Source organism: Nymphalis io, chromosome 8 (assembly GCF_905147045.1).
Source record: "Nymphalis io chromosome 8, ilAglIoxx1.1, whole genome shotgun sequence".
NCBI classification, from domain to species: Eukaryota; Metazoa; Arthropoda; class Insecta; order Lepidoptera; family Nymphalidae; genus Nymphalis; species Nymphalis io.
The window spans coordinates 13,328,062-13,347,811 of record NC_065895.1 but is presented as its reverse complement, the minus strand read 5'-3'; the positions used below and the strand labels follow the sequence as shown (position 1 = coordinate 13,347,811).

Below are 19,750 nucleotides of genomic sequence, written 5' to 3'. Positions count from 1 at the left end.
TTCTAAGCTATTCAGAGTACGGCGCTCGTGTCGATCGATAGTACCGGGTCAAACGCAATATCCGTTCGTTTACAGTTACTGCGGTCACCGTCATCTGTTGGCGATTCTGGGAAGCATATTTCGTTTTATAGTCTCTGCTTAGGTACTGAATAAAACTCCTGACATTCGGTACGTAATAAACATTTAGATAAGGTTGAATTTTGTCTCATTGAAGATGAAGATGAAGGTTTTCGTTTTTGAGTCAATATGGGACATAATATTACAAAATACCTTGCGACCGCAACCAAAATTGCTTCATAATGAAAATAAGATCGAACTACACGTCACACAGAGTAACAATGTAATTAATTTTAATTAAAATACCTTCTTCTCGAATGGAGTCGATACAATGTTTCGCAATCCTAACTAGCAATAAGCGAGTCTAAATGAACATATATTTGTATGGTGCCTAATAGACCGGCACAAGAATGTTTAGTGTTAAATGTTAATGGAGATACGACAAAACAATTTATCGTGGGATCTTTAGATAACAGTGAAAATGCAATATGTATATTACAATGCTATGTTAAGCCATTTAAAATAAATGTATTTACGTTTGTTTATTTTATATATAGTTTAGTGTTATCGGCTTTATAGTATATCCTTGTTCATATTATAAATGTGAAGGTGAATTTGACGGGCTGGTTGGCGTGGTTGGTAGATACTTGCCTTTCACGTCGAAGGTTCGATTCCCACCCAGGAACGACATTTGTGTGCGTGAATATGTCTGTTTGTCCTGAGTCTGGGTGTAATTATCTATATAAGTATGTATTTACTAAAAAAAAAGTAGTATATGTAGTATATCAGTTGTCTGGTTTCCATAATACAAGATCTGCTTAGTTTGGGATCAGATGGCCGTGTGTGAATAATGTCCCAGGATATTATTATTATTTTTAAAGAATTTGTTTATTTGCTTGTTTGTTACGTGCTCACGTATTAACTACTTAATGAAGCATCATGAAATTTTGTATACACGTTTTCAATGGTACAAAAAAGGTCATAGAGTACCTAACGTATACCCATAAGCCGCAGTCAGAAATTATTATTTATATATAAAATGCTTAACCTTTAACGACTTTTAACGCACAGATTAAATTAAAGATATCTAAAATTTCAAGAAGATCGTGTTCGCAATCAGTTTTATTTTATGTAGGCGCTGCGAGAGGAGTTTGTTCTCCTGTCTACTAGATAAATACCTTCAATGTATATTCGACTTATGTTAAGTCCAGAAAAATATTTTAATGTGTATGAAAGTACAATCTATAGCGCGGGGTGCTATTTGTCTACCAATACCTCATTGCTAATCTATCTGTACCTTTCTTTTCATCTTTTAGATGTTCAAACAAATGGTGATATACATTCATAATTAAATTAAGCTTTTACAAGCAATTGCAAAATGTCAGTGTATAATTTTGGCAAAAGTATTGTATTAAATTTACAAAGGAAACCAGACAGGCAACCAACATATATTCCATTGAACGGCAATGCACAGCTAACCATAGGAACGAAATTGTTAAAGATATTGTGCCTTTAATTACATTGGCTCACTAATCTTTTAGAGTGGAACATAGCAATATAAAATATTGCTATTTTACTATAAAATAATTGCTAATTTATGTAAGTACCTGCTCAGGTGGGAACTACATACCAGCTCGTATTTGTTGAAGTAATTCTATCTGATACATAAGTTTCTTTTGTATCTATGAGCTATTATCACGAGGTTCTTTTATTTTAATCTAATTCGAAGTTTTTATGATGAGTGTCATTATTTACTACAAAGTAAGTAATATATATAAATTATATATATATAATTTGTATTGTTTATAAAGAAACGAACCTTCTTCGGGTGATTAAAATTTTAAGATCAATGTCAGTTTGAGTGCAAACGTTGCAAATGTAACGATGGAATGAAATACTTCTGACGCAAAAAGCTTTCATTCCTCACATCTTCCGTTCAGTACTGAGTTTTATCAATATTTCTACAAACTTCGTAAAATAACCGTCAATATTTTTGCACTGTGCCTGTAGGTAAAAGCTTCTTATAGAAAATGCATAAAATACTGTATATACCTAAACCTTCGTGTTAGAGCCCTGTTAGGTGAGCTTTCACTACCCGCTATCAATAAATGTCTGCTGTTGAATTAATTATGCTCAGGTGTTCCGACAAAAGGAATTCTAAATAAATAAGTCTACCATCAATCGTCGGTTCCGCAGAATGGGACTTGGGGTCTGCTTTTATTGTCTGTAGTTGTTTAAAGCTATTGTTTTAATCTGTTTGTTATGAACTTGTCTGTTCTTATTTCAATTAATTTTTCACTATTCTATCCGAGGTTTTTAAGTTGATTTTTTTTTAATTTATTGTATAAAGACAAAAAAAAATTCCCTACTGATGAGTGAAGATTATATATAGATATTGGGTGTTTTTTTACATAGTAAATGTACCACAAACATGCTCAATCACTGATTAAAAAGAAGTAGTATTTCTACTTGGCGGTAGAATGTGTGGGTACTATTTTTTTTTTAATAATTAATAGGCCAGCGTTTGACTGTTGACTTGCCTGATGTTAAGCATCGACACGGTCTAGGATGTAGCACGCTTACCTATAAGAAACCTGTTTACTCTGGATTTGAAGACACCAACATTGTACCTATCAGGAAATACGGACTCGGGCAAAGCATTCCATAGTTTCGCAGTGCGAATGATGAATGTGAATTCAAAGCGCTTCGTACGTAGGCGGGGAATTTACACTGTGCACCTATGGCGCTTTGGTCGCGTTTGCCTGGCCGTCCGATGGTAAAAAGGGATGCTATCTACTCCGATGAGTCTATTTATTTATTTAAATGCAGGAAACAAACAGTATCTATATATTTAATAATTTAATGAACACAACACATACATAAACCAATAAGTTTGCACAAAGATCTACCACTAGTGTAGAGAGGTTGGACGAGCATGGGCCACCCGATGGTAAGTGGTCACAAACGCCCATAGACATTAGCATTGTTAGAAATGTTAACCATCGCTTACATCGCCAATGTGCCACCTACCTTGGGAACTAAGATGTTATGTCCCTCGTGCCAGTAATTACACTGGCTCACTCACCCTTCAAACCGGAACACAAAAATACCAAGTACTGCTGTATTGCGGTAGAATATCTGATGAGTGGGCGGTACGTACCTAGACGAGATTGCACAAAGCCCTACCACCAGTAGTCAGTAAAGGAAGATATAAATAATATCTTCCTTTACTGACGTAAAAAATAATCATCAAAATCCTAATTTAAATTTTGACAAATCTATTTAGTCACTGAGTGAGGCAGATAGACATATTCGTTCAATGTATAATACAAAACGTTTGTTTCGTGGGAGGAGCGTGTATTAATAGGTCATCGAACTAAGTATATTTATTTGCTTGTTTTTCTTCATTATCAAGTAAAAAAAAAATTAAAGAACGGTTTCTATCATTTCATTCTGATTGTTGCTTTTTATCTTTGAATTCACTGATGCAGTTTTTCTTTTTAATTTTTCTGGCGCTGTTCTAGGGTTCATTAGTTCAACGGTAAGTTTGTTCACGTGATTTCTGTATTTAACTATTTAGTTTGAGTCTCGTTAAGTTATTGCATAAGTTTATATTACAATTTTAATAATTGTCCACTTCTGATAATAACAATATCCTGGGACATTATTCACACACGGCCATCAGATCCCAAACTAAGCCGAACTTGTACTATGGAAACCAGAAAACTGATATACTACATATACTGCTTGTCTTTTGTAAATATATACTTATATAGATAATTACATCCAGACGCAGGACAAACAGAAATGTTTATGCACACAAATGTTTGTCCTGGGTGGAAATTGAATCACAATCTTCGGAGTGAAAGCCAAGTATCTACCAACCACGCTTACCGGCCCGTCATAAATGACATAAGCCAACAAATGGCTGAAATACCGCATTTTGTTAGTATGTTTATGCAAATATGTTAGTAAATTTTCTTAATTACATAATATTTTTGTGTAGTTTTTTTTTATCTGATGTTATATATTATTTTTATATTATTATTTATATTATCAAGTTTCTGAATATAATTCATATTTAAAAAATATTAAGCCACGTATGCTTCCGACAATATATCTTTTTTACGCTTTAGAAAAATCCATGTTACTGAAGTCATTAGCTGTAATCTTGTGACCATCAGCTCAAACATTACAGCAACTGCAGACTAAGTTTAATTGATGAAATTTATCGCGAGTGATATTATCGTTATCATTATTTCCACATTGTCGGTGTCCAATGAGGCGTTGGGTTTCTGGGAAGTACAACCTCTTATATCTGATTTTTTCGAATAAAAAAAAAATTAATTAACAAAGAAGACATCTACAAACATTGTCAATTATTTTATTTTATTCTTACATTATGAATTAATTAAGATACGAGTAAGAAATTACTTAGTGGTAGCCCGCCCTGGTATATAATGAGTGGGAGGTACCACCCATTATATACTCTAACGTCACACATCAATATTGTTTAATATAGTTTTTGAAAAAAAGTTTGCATTCTTTTTAAATTATTTTGTATAAATAAATATTTTTAAATACCACGTCTTATTGGCTCGATGACAGAAAGGTTGGGTTCATTTTTCGTCCAGGGATTCGCAATTGCCATTGAAAGGGAAATGCTGCTCAATTTCTTGCTTCCATTCTACGCGGTCACTATTTGTACAGTAGCTATTTTAATTTGTATATTTAAGGTAATATTTGTTAAAATTTGGGTTGTGGCGACCGTTGACCTTAAAGATGTTATTTGATTCCTTCGTATATTATTACGCTATAGTTACACCAAAAATATACTTCCGTATTTTATCATAGTGATCCACTTAATCACGAACAGACCACTGGTTTGTGATTGTAGAGGCAAATAGCGAATGCTTTTAGATAAAACAAACATTTGTATTACGATTGGTCACGATGACGGTTGAGAGGGCAAAACTCTGATAGTTCATTGACCCCTTGGGTGCCCTTTTAGTAACATAGATATTTCTTTTCGTGATTGTAGAGCTATATATAGGTTCGTTTGATAATTGATTGATCCAAGTAATACAGAAAGTGGGATTAGTGACCCAGTGTAATTATGAAACCCTCGTTTCATTCTATGAAACGTTGACGTTGTTATATTTTTTTAAGAACCAATCTTCATTCAACATTATATTCATAATGTTGAATGTCTAGTTGTCTACATGTAAGGCCGCTGACCTCGAGGGCCTGGGTTTGATTCCCAGGATAGGTTAGTAAAAAAGTTGTTGGGATTTCTGTCAGAAATTCTCAGTAGAAGTCCGTAGTCTGAAAGTTGGAAGTCACTCCCTTGCCTCGGAAAGCGCGTAAAGCCGTTAGTCATGCGCCTGAACTCTTTCCGGTCGGGTCGGATTGCCGTGCCATCGGGTTATGACAGTTATAAAATAGAAAGTGCATCTGTGTTTGCGCACACACTTGTCTAATATAATGTGTTCTGCGCCTTCTAGCCTCTCTTGAGATTGGCCGCTGTGTTCGAAATCGGTCCGGAGTAAATTCTTATTATATTCATTAAACAAACACCCATATGTTTGGAACGTAACAAATAAAAAATAATTGATTTAATTACAAACATCGAATCTCATTTTCAAGATACATTGGAATTGAGATTTTATTTGATACTAGTTTTCGGCCCCACGTTAGGGCGGACGAGCACGTGTCAGGTATAAAAAGTTGTCTATATCTTTGGGGATAAAGCTTGTTTTATAACAAATTTCATCAAATTCGGTTCAATGATCAAAGCATAACAGACAGACAGAGTTACTTTCGCATTTATATATTTGCATAGATTGTATATCTACCTCTAACTTATCTATAATAATAATAATGATAATTTTATATAAAAACCATCATATCAGATCAGAAACAAAATATGAACGATAATAACTGCTATAGTGTAAAACTGTGATGTAGTTATTTAATTAAATTTTACCTTAGGGCTGAGCTCAGCAATGGGACAATTCTATAATACCTTACCTTCTAATATAATATAATATAAATTACCTTCTATATCTATATAAATATATAATACCTTCTATAATACCTTAGGGCTGAGCTCAGCAATGGGACAATTATAATCTGTTATTATAAAATAAACTGATAAATCAATATAAAAAAAAAACAATTGAATAAAAAAACATTTTCTATAAATTGTCAATTCGAGATAAAATGTATAAAAAGACCATCATTGGTAACATAATCAGACAGCTGAAATGTAACATCTACAAAACGTCCTCGCAATTAGCGAGTCGGCGTTTTCCCTTTGATGTGATTATTAAATTTTAATCCTTAATAACAGTTCTGCTTCTCCGGATACGCCGTTTAATGAGCGCTGACAAATATCATGTAACGATATTAATCCGATTAATGGAATTTGTTTGCGTTTTTATATTTCTTAGCACTCATTACTTTAAGTCTTTATTGACTTTTATAAGGGTTCTCTTTGATACTGTTGCGTTTGTTCGAGTCGCGTTCAAAGTTCGCTCGGAACTTCTGCCTATCTTTTATCTATTTCATTTCGAATATTAAATGTATATGTATATATACATTTAATATATATATTACGTATATATATAGTGATAGATATTAACTAAAATTGTCTCGCATTCTGCCGCTAAGAAGCAATACTTAATATCGTTGGTTTGTTGTGCCGGTTTGAAAGATGAGTGAGCCAGTGTAATTAAAGGCACAAGGAACAAGGAAGGTGGTGCATTGGCGATGGCGAGCTATTGTTAACATTTCTTTCAATGTCAATATCTATGGGCGGTGGACTTATTATATAAAAAAATATTCCACATGAAATAGGAATAAGTAAGACATTTTTTCATTTAGCATAGACAATTTTTTTCTCTGTATCTACATACTTGAAGACCAGGGTTACATGTTAAAGATGTATATTTATGGAATTTAAAATGTATATATTCATTATTATTATTGTTACCATTTTACAAATTGAAAAGTGATATTATTTTCAATTTGGTATAAAAATCAATTAATTATATTATTGAAAAGCTGGCAGTATTTCTTTTAGTTTCAACATTGCACCAACTTCAGATGTACATAAGTGATGCAAAGCCCACCAAAAGATTCATCAAGATTAAAACACGAGGAATATTTTTTGGAACATGTAGCTTGCACTTTGTAAACAATCCTTCATCTTTGACTAGATTTGCATAATTCAATATAAGAGTTTACAAAGCCTTAAGCCATAAACAACTTAAAAGGCTTTTTAAGTTGTCAGACAAGGATGAAAATAGCTTGTTATAGTAGAAAGGAAAGGGATGGGAATAAATTTTGGTTCTTCGTGTAATATTGAGCTTGATTTGCTCGGGAATTTTGATGAGAATGTATATTTCTTTAAGAGTACAAAAGACAGTTGGAGTTTACGATTTGTTTACAAGGATTTGAGAAGTTTTGATTCTATATTCCGTTGATACTTTGTTGATTGTGTCAATTTTGATAAATTTGTTCATTAAAGGAAAATACGTCACTTAATGTGAAATCTATTTTGAAATTATAGGAATCCGATTTCAAAACTCGCAGTGATTATTATAATTATGTTTCACAATAGCTCACAATAGTGTCCTAACTTAAGTAACGTCGGAGACGTTACACTATTTATACTGTTGATAATATGACTTAGAATATTAGTATGTATGTGCGTTATGTAACTTTTGTTAAAACTGCAATGTTTGAAAAACAATCAATTATTATTGATGAAATTAAAGCACTACTGATAAGATTTTTTAAACTTTTTAATTGCTTCACTTGGCTTTACTATAAATTAATCTCTGTCGTGTTTTTGAAGAAATCATGTCATCAATCATCCAATAATGTGTTGTGAAGATACGCTGCAAATTACTTGCTGTTTTCTTCATACATCTACAGAGGAGTAATTTAATCCTATATAATACTTCCTCAGATATTTTTACATATTAAAATAATAAATAATTGTATAAATTGATACTAGCTTATTGCAAATTTCGTATGGATCTCTAATTTTTTGAAAATAAAACAAAGCTCATGTTACTCGCTGATAGCTTTCTGTTGGTGAAAGATTTTTTAAAAACATTATAATAGTTTTTGATGCAATACAAACAAACAAATAAAATTATCTCTATAATATTAGTATAGGTTTATAAAATTATTTACGTATATTTTCACGCTCAAATGACTCGTAATAAATTAAGTTATTAGGTTTTTCTGAAAAAAATAGTTTTCAATAGCACATATAATTTGGGAGTTAGCAATATATATAGTACCGTGATTCAAAAAGCATATAAACTAAGCGATCCTTGATCATTAAATTATGAAAGAAGGGAATAGACAGTACACCGAATCTTCTGCGTACTTGGCTAGCCTCGATTGCATAAAGGCCGTCGTGTCTAAAATGAATTACAAGAACATCATCACTCATATATATGAAAGCTATTATATACATTAATTTGATTTATTATTTACCGTCAATGTATTTTAATTTAGTATTTAACTTTTGTATTAATTACATATCGAGCGTTTGTCCATATCAGTCAATTTAAATTGTGAATAAATATATGATAAAATTGCTTTAGTATGAATTTATTGCATTTGATAATTATCAATGTAATTAGCTCGAATGATACGTTTTAAAATTATAATTATGAAATACAAATGTGTCACTATAGAGTAAAAGTTATTGTTGGAAATTATATCTAATAAGTGGCTCTCGAACATGAAATTATCTATATTAATGTTATAAATGCGAAAATAACACTGTCTCTATTCACGGTGACTACCGATTTTTATAAAATTAGTATGAATAGGCCTTTTATACCTATTAACTGCCCGCCTCCCTAATGTACCGTGGTGACAGTCCTAATATAATTTAAGAGCGTTTATTTTGATTTAAGAGAATTTAATAGTCGAGTCAATACTGATAATACAATTTTTAACTACATGAATCATTTTATTAATTTTAGATAAGATTTTTTGTTTATAAATAATTATTAAAAGTAAATTAATATTAAATATGGCAATAATTACGTAATTTTGAGTTCTTTATTCATCGCTTTTCTGACATACATAATCCCACTCAACATATGTCAATATGATTGCTTAAGTTATATATATATATATAACAGCAGCCTCCGCTTTTCTCCGTCACTGCACGGATAAAACGTATGGTTAAAAAGCTTATATTTTATCTATCATTAAAGTAGAAAAGAACCAAACTAATTCTTGAGTATAATTCTAGAGTATGTTGCTATGAAAATAAATAAAAAGAACAAAATTTGAAACGAAGTTAAAATTGAACTAAGAAAAAAACGTCATAAACGTTCAAGGCTCTTATAATTTAAATTCGACTCTCCTTATAAATCATGATGTGAAATTAAAGCACGCTAAAACAAAAGTTAGCAAATAAAAGAGAATTTTATAGTTTAAAAGCCTTTGACACGACTTTACCTTCGGGCTCGAGTAATGTAGACGAATGAACTAATTATGTTTCTACGAGACCTGTGTCTAAGAATAGCGTGCAATGGAAATTACATATTTTCAAGTTTGTATATGAAACTAGGACATGTTACACTCAGAACTGTATCTCAGTCATGATTACTTTTGACTTTTGAGAAGACGAAATATCCATTCAAATATTATTACTGAATTTTTATATGCTCAATTTGTGTTTATATCTTTTTTGATATTTAAAAAATATCGTATCGTGAGTTAAGATGATTTTCCACATGTGTCTCGGCCAACCTGCCTGTAATCAGCGTGGTGAAATAAGCTACCACCTCCACCTCCACCAATCCTCCTAGAAATGAGAAGAGGGCTTAGACCCGCAGTGGGTATTTACAGACTGTTACTTGTACTACTTTTGGTGTTCATTTATAATTAGGTTTGTATAGTTTTACATTTGTATAAGCGTGCTATGTGTTCTCATAAAGTGTTTTTTTATTGATTATGTAAGCGGACGGGCAAATTTAAAAATACATCAGTGAATTTGTATCGATTTTTCAAGAAAAACGCGGATAGAAAAGTTATTGTATCATAAAGATCACGCAAATGCAGAAGCAGAAGCTCTTGGATTATTATCAAAGCTTCGACAGGGGACCATTAATGGATTAGTCGATCTTATTTGTCAAACTGAAGCGCAGACTACTGATCAAAGCGAGAGGTTGCACTTGTGTTTTTATTTAAAAAAAGCGTTAACTTTTTTTTTACAATTCTTGATGTTTTAACTATTTCAGTAATAGTGCTAAATTAAAGTTGAATCGGGTAGAATATTGTTTTAAATTCAATTAATTCTGTTATAACTGATTTTTATTAAACATTTTTATGAAGCCACCATTTCTAATTAACATAAATTGTATTAACATCAGCACAAAAAGTGAGTGTAAATTCAGACCAATCTGTTTTGAGGAATAAAATAATAAAAAACGGCGGCAAGTTTTACATATGTACATGTAAAATAAATAAAAGCATAACGTTTTATTCAAATTTATATCTGAATGGTGTAGCTTATCAGTCTCGAATTTGTCACTTTATTAAGTTATATTTTTTACGTTACAATAACGCATAATCTGTGTTGTTTACGGTGATTAATTAGTAAGAAATAATTTATATGTGTACTCTTTGGGAGCTATTTTAATAATAGAGTATTTTTATTGACTGTTATGCTAAAACTAACGGCTTTTGAATAACGAACGAACGCCGTCCACAAATTAGAAGCATCGGTCCATACCGCCTCCATAGGCGGCGCAGCCTGCACAAAGCTGCATTATTCATCGGCTAGCGGCATTCACTACGGGTACCATTAGCCGATTGGGTCACTTTGCTGCCGATTCCAACAGATTGATCTGGACAATCTGCGGTAATTGTATTTTAAAGGTCTTGTAGATTTTAAAGAGGATATTAAATTTAGTTCAAGTCCATTTTTTATGTGTATTTGTAAATGTTTTATATTTACAGCCAAATAGCACTACTTTGTTTTGTTGTGTTCCATTTTTAAAGGTGAGTGAACCAGTGTAATTACAGGCACGAGGGACATAACATCTTCGTACCCAAGGTTGGTAGCGCATTGGTGATGTAAGGAATAGTTAATATTTCTTATGGTGCCAATTTCTACGGACGGTAGTGACCACTTACCAGGTGGCCCATCTATACGCTTACCTACATAACATTACCTATAGTATCAATGAAGAAAGAATTATTTGCATTCCTACAAGCCAATATCAATATTTGATTAACTTGATAATTGAAATTGTTCAATATATTGCTTCGAGTCTAGTCTGACCTCTCGATAATATAACAAAAGGCAGAACTTTGCTAATATTCGTGATTATCCGTCCTTTTTATCGTTTCTCGGGAGTTTGAGTGTCTGACGGTATAATAAGGGAAGTTTTAAGTAATGATACGTTGAACTGGAGGTTAATGCGAGCGGTAACATTTCGTTTGATTTACCTCAGCATTGAATCATTTTTGTATGTTTTTTTTTCATGAATATGAAAATATATTTGTGTTGTTATTAGTACTGTTAATTTTTTTTTTTGTTAACAAAAATTATTGATTGAATGAACAAATATTGTTGAAATATATCTATTGTCTAATCTAGCTAAGTCAAGTAAGTGGTATTTATTTCTGAACAAGACATCACCGGCGAAACTTAGGAAATAACTTAAGTGCTACGAGAACCTTTAATAAATAATGATTAAATAGAACACTTACTAGCTCATTTAGTATTAAAATTCAAGAAGACAATTTAAAATACCTTTATATAAAGCAATTAGTATTTAGGCTAGTTAGGCTTGATTGTAGTAATAATCAGCCCCGGATTTATGCCTAGGCCAAGGCACTGGCTTAAGGGGCCCCGCCAGCTAAGGGGCCCGGCTTCAAATGCCAAAGTTCCTAGACACCTTGGTTCTCTAAGACCGAACCTGATAGTAATAGTAAATAATCGTATTGATCACCAAATGAGATATAACAATATTTTAAATAATGCAATCTATTATAAAATTTACATAATATAAAACGGTTTTATTGTAAAAGAAATTCCATTAAATAATCTGCTAAGACAATTATCAACCTCAGATATATTACTAGTTTTAATCGTTAAAGAATTTCATACAAAAAATATTAAAATAATAAAACGATAATCGTCGATTTCCGGACGCTGAGAAATACAATGTTGTTTTAATCGGTAAAACATTTTAAAACGAAAAATATTAAAAGGAAGAGAGAATTATCGGATAATTACTCGTCCGCTTTTAAATATAGTTTTCCAAGTTCTTAACTTGAATTTACTTGTTTATTTATTTATAGTAAAAGAATGCATCATCACTAGGAAAATACAAATAACGGAATATTAAAATAAATTATCATAATAAGGATTGTAAGACGATCTCAATTGATGTCTCTTCAATTTTATCATCTATCATATAGTAACAGTCTGTGAATGTCTCACTGCTGGGCTAAGGCCTCCTCTCCCTTTCTGAGGAGAAGGTTTGGAGCTTATTCAACAACGCTGCTCCAATGTTGGTTGGTGGAATACACATGTGGTAGAATTTAAGAAATTAGACACATGCAGGTTTCCTCACGATGTTTTCCTTCACCGTAAAGCACGAGATGAATTATAATTACAAATTAAGCACATGGTTTGAACCAATCATCATCGGTTAAGATTCACGCGTTCTTACCACTGGGCCATCTCGGCTTGATAATTATTAATTATAATGAAAAACACATGTAAGTTTAATTTAACATTTCATAAATAATTATAATTTTTTTAATAATTTCAGCTCCATCAAATCAAATAATGAAAGGAACAAGACGTTTTCAATTTTAATCCACCCTTTTAGTTAAAGAATTGCTCTTTAAAATGTTTTTTATGTAAGAATTTAGAATTGAAAAGGAAACGAATATCAATGGTCGGGCGCTATCTGCTTTGGTGCACAAAGAAAGATCGGTACTCACTTTACGACCTGTTCCTATTCTATCGATAGGGTCGTGTCTCTATACATTTTCTCTGTATTTGACAATTGGTACTACTACTTTTTTACTTCGATTTGCGGTAACATTCAATTCCTTACATTTTTATTATTAGGGAAGCTTTGTGAACATTGAAAATTTTCGTATAAATTATACTTTACAGGATAATATACATGATAAAAAAACGTGGAGTTAGTTTTCGTTGATTTTCATAAAAGATACATAATAATTGTAAATTATCGTTATTACTTGTATCTTTTTGATAGAAAGAGTAACTAGCAAGTTTCTTGCCGTAGCTGGCCATAATTTCTTAAACAATACACAAATTTAATAGTTATTTAAATTAAAATACAGGCTTATATTGCACTTATAAACATTTTAAGCCGCTCTGGGGTATTATCCGAATAAAACTTTGTAATTCATAGTGATAGCATTTCATCTTATCTAATCTGGAAAATTTAGATACCGATAATGAATATGATTTCCACATAATACTTTATATTGCTTAAAAAATTAGTCCATATAATTGTAACTTAATTAAAATAATCTTCGTTTTATCTATCCTTTTGGTCTTGTAATCGCGCAATTGGTCTAAAAATCGCACTTTTACAACGGAATTGAAAGGAGAATAATAAATGGCTTGGTCGACTCCGCTATCAGTTAACTTCGGAGCACAAAGCAAGATCGGCCGTCACTTTACGAACAGTTTTATCGGCGCAATCGTTCGCTTTACAAGTTTAAACCTTATTCGACAATTACAATTTATTTTCCTTTTGTTTTGATTATTTCTTAATCTGATAGAATATTTATGATTGTTGTATATATTATATATTTTTATTTGACTGGCTTGTTGGCGCAGTTAGCAGTGACCCGGCCTTCCGTTCCATGCGGGTTCGATTCCCGCACCGAGATGTTTATATTATGTATGTACATAAGTGTGTTTATGTTTTTATATATTCAGTCCAGACAGTCCAAACAGACGTTAAGTTGTACAGGCTTTTATCACAGAATTCCAGAAATTTTTTAAAGTACTGGCTTCTGGATTTTGCATATTGGCATGACTGTTACTTACAAGTGGTAATAGTTAAACTAGAGCTTTTATCATTAATTTCTTTTTACAATTTTATATTAACTTCTCAATTTACGTCTTTTTTCACAATTTACTTTCGACTCCGCCAAATTTAAGACCGCATTTTGCATTATGACATTCATCGCCGAGTAAATGTTTAAGTTTAAATTCACGAAAACAGTCTTAAGTTACTTAAATGAAATTCAAAGTATAGTCGGCGATGCATTTGCAATTACGTTAGTTTCTGGAAAGTGGCTCGGCTCACCTGACTTCTGTTTATGTTGCGAGTACTTTGAAAGCTTCACTAACATACATACAGAAATTTGCACTCAGTTACATTTATATTCAAGATGGTTGAATTATTCAAATATATGTCAAAGTATATTTGTAGCCGTTAATGAAATACAGATTTGATACAAGTTTAAAGGAATTTTAAGGCTGTTAGTCTACTTAACTATCTCGACTGTCAGTCGACCACATTTATGAGTTAAACCAATTCTTCATTAAATAAAATAAGCACTCATATTGGACCGTTAATTGTAGGTATGTATTTTCTTATGTACCTGCATTTACATTATCACTCATCTTTTAAACAGAAAAACAGCATTACAGAGCATTTATGTTTGTTGGTGGTAGATAAATGTGTACAATTTTTAAGTTATAAGATTGGCAATACTTTAAAAATTGAATTGAATTACCAATATTCAAATACCTTTATATATTTATCTTTTAAAAATATCAGGTATGTAGAATATAGTTACGATCATTTTATATATAACATTGTTTGTTTTTTCTATCTTTATATCAATTGATATATATAAGTTATAGCTATTAGTGAAAACTTGATTGTTTCTTATTTTTTATTTAAATTGTTTCAAATGTCCAAATAAAAGAAAAAATAAATTGTAATTTTATATCGTTTTATTAGTGAAGTTATCCTACATCAAGTAAGTATTCGGTTTGGTTTGAAATAATGATTTAAGCGTCTACGGCTCGGGACTATACGTCAATGCCAGGGCGATTGAGGTCCCATCATTCTTTAGAGTACAATATTATAGTAACACGTCTTTGTGACGAGCTTAATACGATTCCACTAGAGTTTTTTCTGAACACAACGTTGTAAAAAGAGTTTTTAGGAGTATTTTATATATTTTTTTTTAAAATTATATAAAACAATGTATTTGTCGTTCATTAAAATCTAAGTAAGGGTTCTTTTATCAAACCGCGATATAGGACCCGACCTAGGACATTTAAAGTGGTTTTTTTCTATATTATATCTCCATAGATATGTTTTGGGTATGTCCGTTATGTCTTAATTTTAATTATTTATTTTAGCCGAACAAATTTCACCTATTGAACTGCATGAAGTAAGGCATGTAGGCTTGAGTTATAGATGTTATGTGAGTTCCAGACTACATAGTACTATATACATTTTTAGTTTAATAAGCATTTACAAGGAAAGATTAAAGATATTGTCATTTTTGAATTGCTCACCCGAGCATTCGTTACTATGAAACTTAAATGTTAATTGGCTGTCTATACAGCCAGCCAGCCCAGCCAGATCTCTTGCTTCAGTAACTCGGTTAATAATGTCTCTATTAAAATAATAATTACAAATGATCGAATTTTTCGTGTAAAATAAATGCAACATTTATTTATATATTCAATGACTTTTCGTGACACTAATTATATTTTGTTGAGATCGTTTTGCAAAAAGGTGAAAACCGAAGGCTTAGTACCCTATGTTCTGTGAAGTACACCAGAAAGAACAAATGAAGAGGATCCTCTCATTGTCTCTGCTTAACTTCTATCAGTAGCTAAAGTATAAAAAACTAGCGATGTTGCCATGCCAATTTTTGCTAATGTAATAATATTTTATGAGATTTTTTGCCAGATCGAGTAATCAGTATACACGTCGACACACCGATGGCCCATATCCACACCGATGACCATTTAATGCCTTAATTCTTATACATTTATTTCAGTAGATCTTGTATTAAAAAACATTCAAAGGACGGTGATGTCACATTCTTTTGTCACTTATATGTAACTGTTGTTATAGTGCTAACTGTTATAGGAACGTTGTCGCTTTGATATATCAAATATTTCAGTGAAACGAACTTTCATTGTTACTTTTTATTATTAATAATTTAAAAAAAAATGCAAACCTGAGAAGACAATATCATTTTAATTTGTCAACATCAATTTAAAACCAGTAGTAATACTAGCAACAGTAATACCAGCATATTTCCTCAATCATTTGACTAATATTTTAATAGTAATCTGTTTGTCAATCTAAATTCGTAGATTACTCCAACTAGAAATCAAAATCGTTTGAATTAAACAGAATGGTGATTGCGAGTGCGCGATAATAGCTTGTAAATTACGTAAATAGCCTATGAATCCTCTCGCATAATTTTTTGAGCCACAGCTCAATTTATTCAAATTAAAATTTAATTTATATCGACAATGACAGAGGTAAGGAGGAGTATCTAATATTACGAACCTATTAAATTACAAAAGACCTCCAAAGTAAGAGGTCGTTATTAAAAGTGAAATTACGAAATTCTTGCTTGTTCTTAAAATAAAATGCTTCGCATTTTGATCGAAACCAGTTACCATGGATACATTTCATCATGGACAATACTTTTCCGTTCGAGCAGCGGGCTCCGATGGGCACGACGATTAGACGTGTTCCTTCTCAGCTTTTTTTTATCCAGATAAAATCGAGTACGATTTGTTTCGTAGAAAGGAAATTCAATCAGATAAAATAGTAGATATAACTTTTGTAAATACTGTTCTAAGAAAATGCTTTGTTCGAAACGCATGGATAGAGATAAGTTTTTGTCAATTGTGGTTCAAAATGGCCCCACGTCGGGCGCCATCTTAGTAAACTATGCTCAAACGCATATACATATTATCCTTCCTGAAGTAGAAAATTAAGGAGAATTTTATAAGATATAAAATTATTCAATATACATAATTGCTTCAGCGTTTCATAATCGTGATTTTTATAAATTGTAATGTTCTCAGTTTGCTAGCTAATAACAATTTTAATATAATTATTATTAAGGTTCATTATTCTGTAGACATTAATTAACAAATGAATTTGATCTCTTCTCTCTTTAAATTGTTCTGACTTCTGTACCACATATTGTATTTGATTTTTTTTAAAAAGCTATTTGTATCAGTCCACGCTTTGTTCCGTGGTCATGCAAATTACTCAAAACAAAGCTATTTGTTAGGTCACTGAAAATACAAACGACACAAACTACAAACTATATTTTTGTATAAACAAAACTGCTTAGTACAAAATTTTAAAATTCAATTTTTTTTAAATGAACTAAATAAAGAACCTCATTTTAAGACTTTTAGAATATGTTATGCGGAAATAATATAACAGGACTAGGTACTTCGAAACAATGCAATTTAAAAAATGGGTGTATTAAATGTGAGAAATAGTGGTAATACAAATATAACTGAACTTGTTTTTAAAAGATCAAATAATAATAAAAAAAGATCTTGTCAAAGATACCTACGTGCGTTATTTTTAGAGAAATTTTACGTTTTTGACAAAAATATAAATTAGGAATATTGTTTTAGGTGAAGGCGAGCCCGGGGGCGAGCGGCGGCGGTGCGCGGGCGCGGGCGGTGTGTCGCGCGGCATGCGGCGCCGCCCGCTGCTGCTGTTGCTGCTGCTGGCGTTGCTACGCGCGCACGGCCTGCTCGCCGCGTCCGGAGGTACGTCCATAGCATAATACAAGTGTATTAGTGTCCTATTTAGAACGATTTTTTGGTTTTCGATGTATTCGTCTCCGTGTAACAACATCGATTATATTATCTTTATATCTAAATACTCATCATATTTCAGAATAGGTATTTATTGGGATTATAGCAAATAATTAAATAATTTTGTTTAAACATGTTTGAATATTTAGTTGGTAATAGGACATTGTGCAAGCCCGTGTGTAGGTACCACCTATTCGTCTTTGTAAGGAACGATTAATTTTTCTTACAGCGACAATGTTTACGGTTGACTACTTATCATCAGGTAGCCCATTAGCCCGGCAGCCTACCAATTTTATAAATAAATAAATATATGTATTATATGTGAACGCGCAAACCAATGAACTGTAAACACATTATCCTTTATTCATACTAAAAATCCTAATATTTATGAACAATGACGTAACACAAACTAATAGTATTACTCGTATAGTTTTATCGATAGTGCACTAATCCATTACACTATCTCGGATATGTAGCCAAGTCATGGAGATCAGTGTGATGCTGGAAATACCAGTCACGTATTTAATAGATCCAGTCGATCAAGTAAATAACGGCCAGCCTTTGTAATTTGACAATAAGATGTATCATACTACTATTGTGTTTATAGAAACAATAAAAGCTAAATCTATAAAAACAGTTGATGAGATAGAAATATATCATAATTTTGTAACTCGTTCATTATCTAAATCTATACCAATATTTCAAACGTTACAGTTACTCTGTTTTTTCTATCTGTTACGCTATAATGGCTAAACCATTGAACAGATTTATATCTACTTTTTTGTTACACCTGCTCCCTATCCCTAAAACGTGAGCAAGCTGCGGGCAAAAACTAGTTGTTTTATATATTTAATAAACAGCAAATACTCAGTATTGTTGCGTTCCGATGATTAGTGAGCCATTGTAACTACAGGCACAAGTTTCCAAGGGTGGTGACTTTATTATATACTTTATTTTATTATATTATACTAACTTGTAATTACTTTGTCATTGTGAATTTAATAAAATATCACAGTCTTATTTCTTTTTATTTGCCAATTTCTTATATTGGTAATTTTTTTTAATGGTGTGTATATCCAAGCATGTGATCGTCGTGGAATTGATTGCAAAAATACAAATTAACATCTTGATTACCGTTTATCTTGTTCATTGTTGTGTAAAATTTTAATGATTTATCAAACTGTTGTGTTGATATCGTGTTAAACAATAGCGATAGGCGCTTAATTATTAAAGCAAAGGATTGTTTAGAAGTACTCAAGCGTGTTCGGGGCACAGTGATAATAATATTGAGTTAGATGATCAACTTAGATCATTAGAGTTATGGTGTTCGGGAGTTCCTAATCGTTGTCGTGAACCCACTACTCAAATTGCTTTTAGCTTTGTATGTAATTTTGTGATGTGCTTTATTTAATTTGTGATTAAACTATATAAATACTTTTTTAGCTTGCGGATGCCTATAATGGCACACACACAACACAATAACATTGTATACACTGAGAACAGTATATTTTTAATACATATAATGATAATATTACTTGGTGATAGAACTTTATATAAACATTACTGAAGATGTACCAAAATGTCCATGACATACATATATATAGACGCGCTAAATTTCCAAATATTGTCTTTTCTTATTAATTATAGGTAGTCATAAGGTTAGTCATGATTTATCTTGAAATAAGTGATATTGTTGCCGGTATTATTTTACATGAAATATATTATGTCGAAAGGATTTAAACAATTATATTTATGAGTAGGATTAAGTGGAATCCTCGGTAAGTTTCATAAGCAATTCATCATTTACTTTACAGCTAA

The 19,750-nt window shown here is 31.7% G+C and overlaps 1 protein-coding gene across 11 annotated transcripts in view; it reads left to right on the top strand.

The window, feature by feature from the left end:
• Positions 1-19,750, top strand: part of LOC126769939 (disintegrin and metalloproteinase domain-containing protein 23) — a 533,325-nt gene that overhangs the window by 167,060 nt on the left and 346,515 nt on the right. For all 11 annotated transcript variants that reach the window (XM_050488959.1, XM_050488967.1, XM_050488957.1 and 8 more), the window contains one exon: positions 17,747-17,884. In XM_050488959.1, coding sequence (XP_050344916.1) covers positions 17,747-17,884 — 138 coding nt within the window. The remainder of the gene's footprint in view (positions 1-17,746; positions 17,885-19,750) is intronic.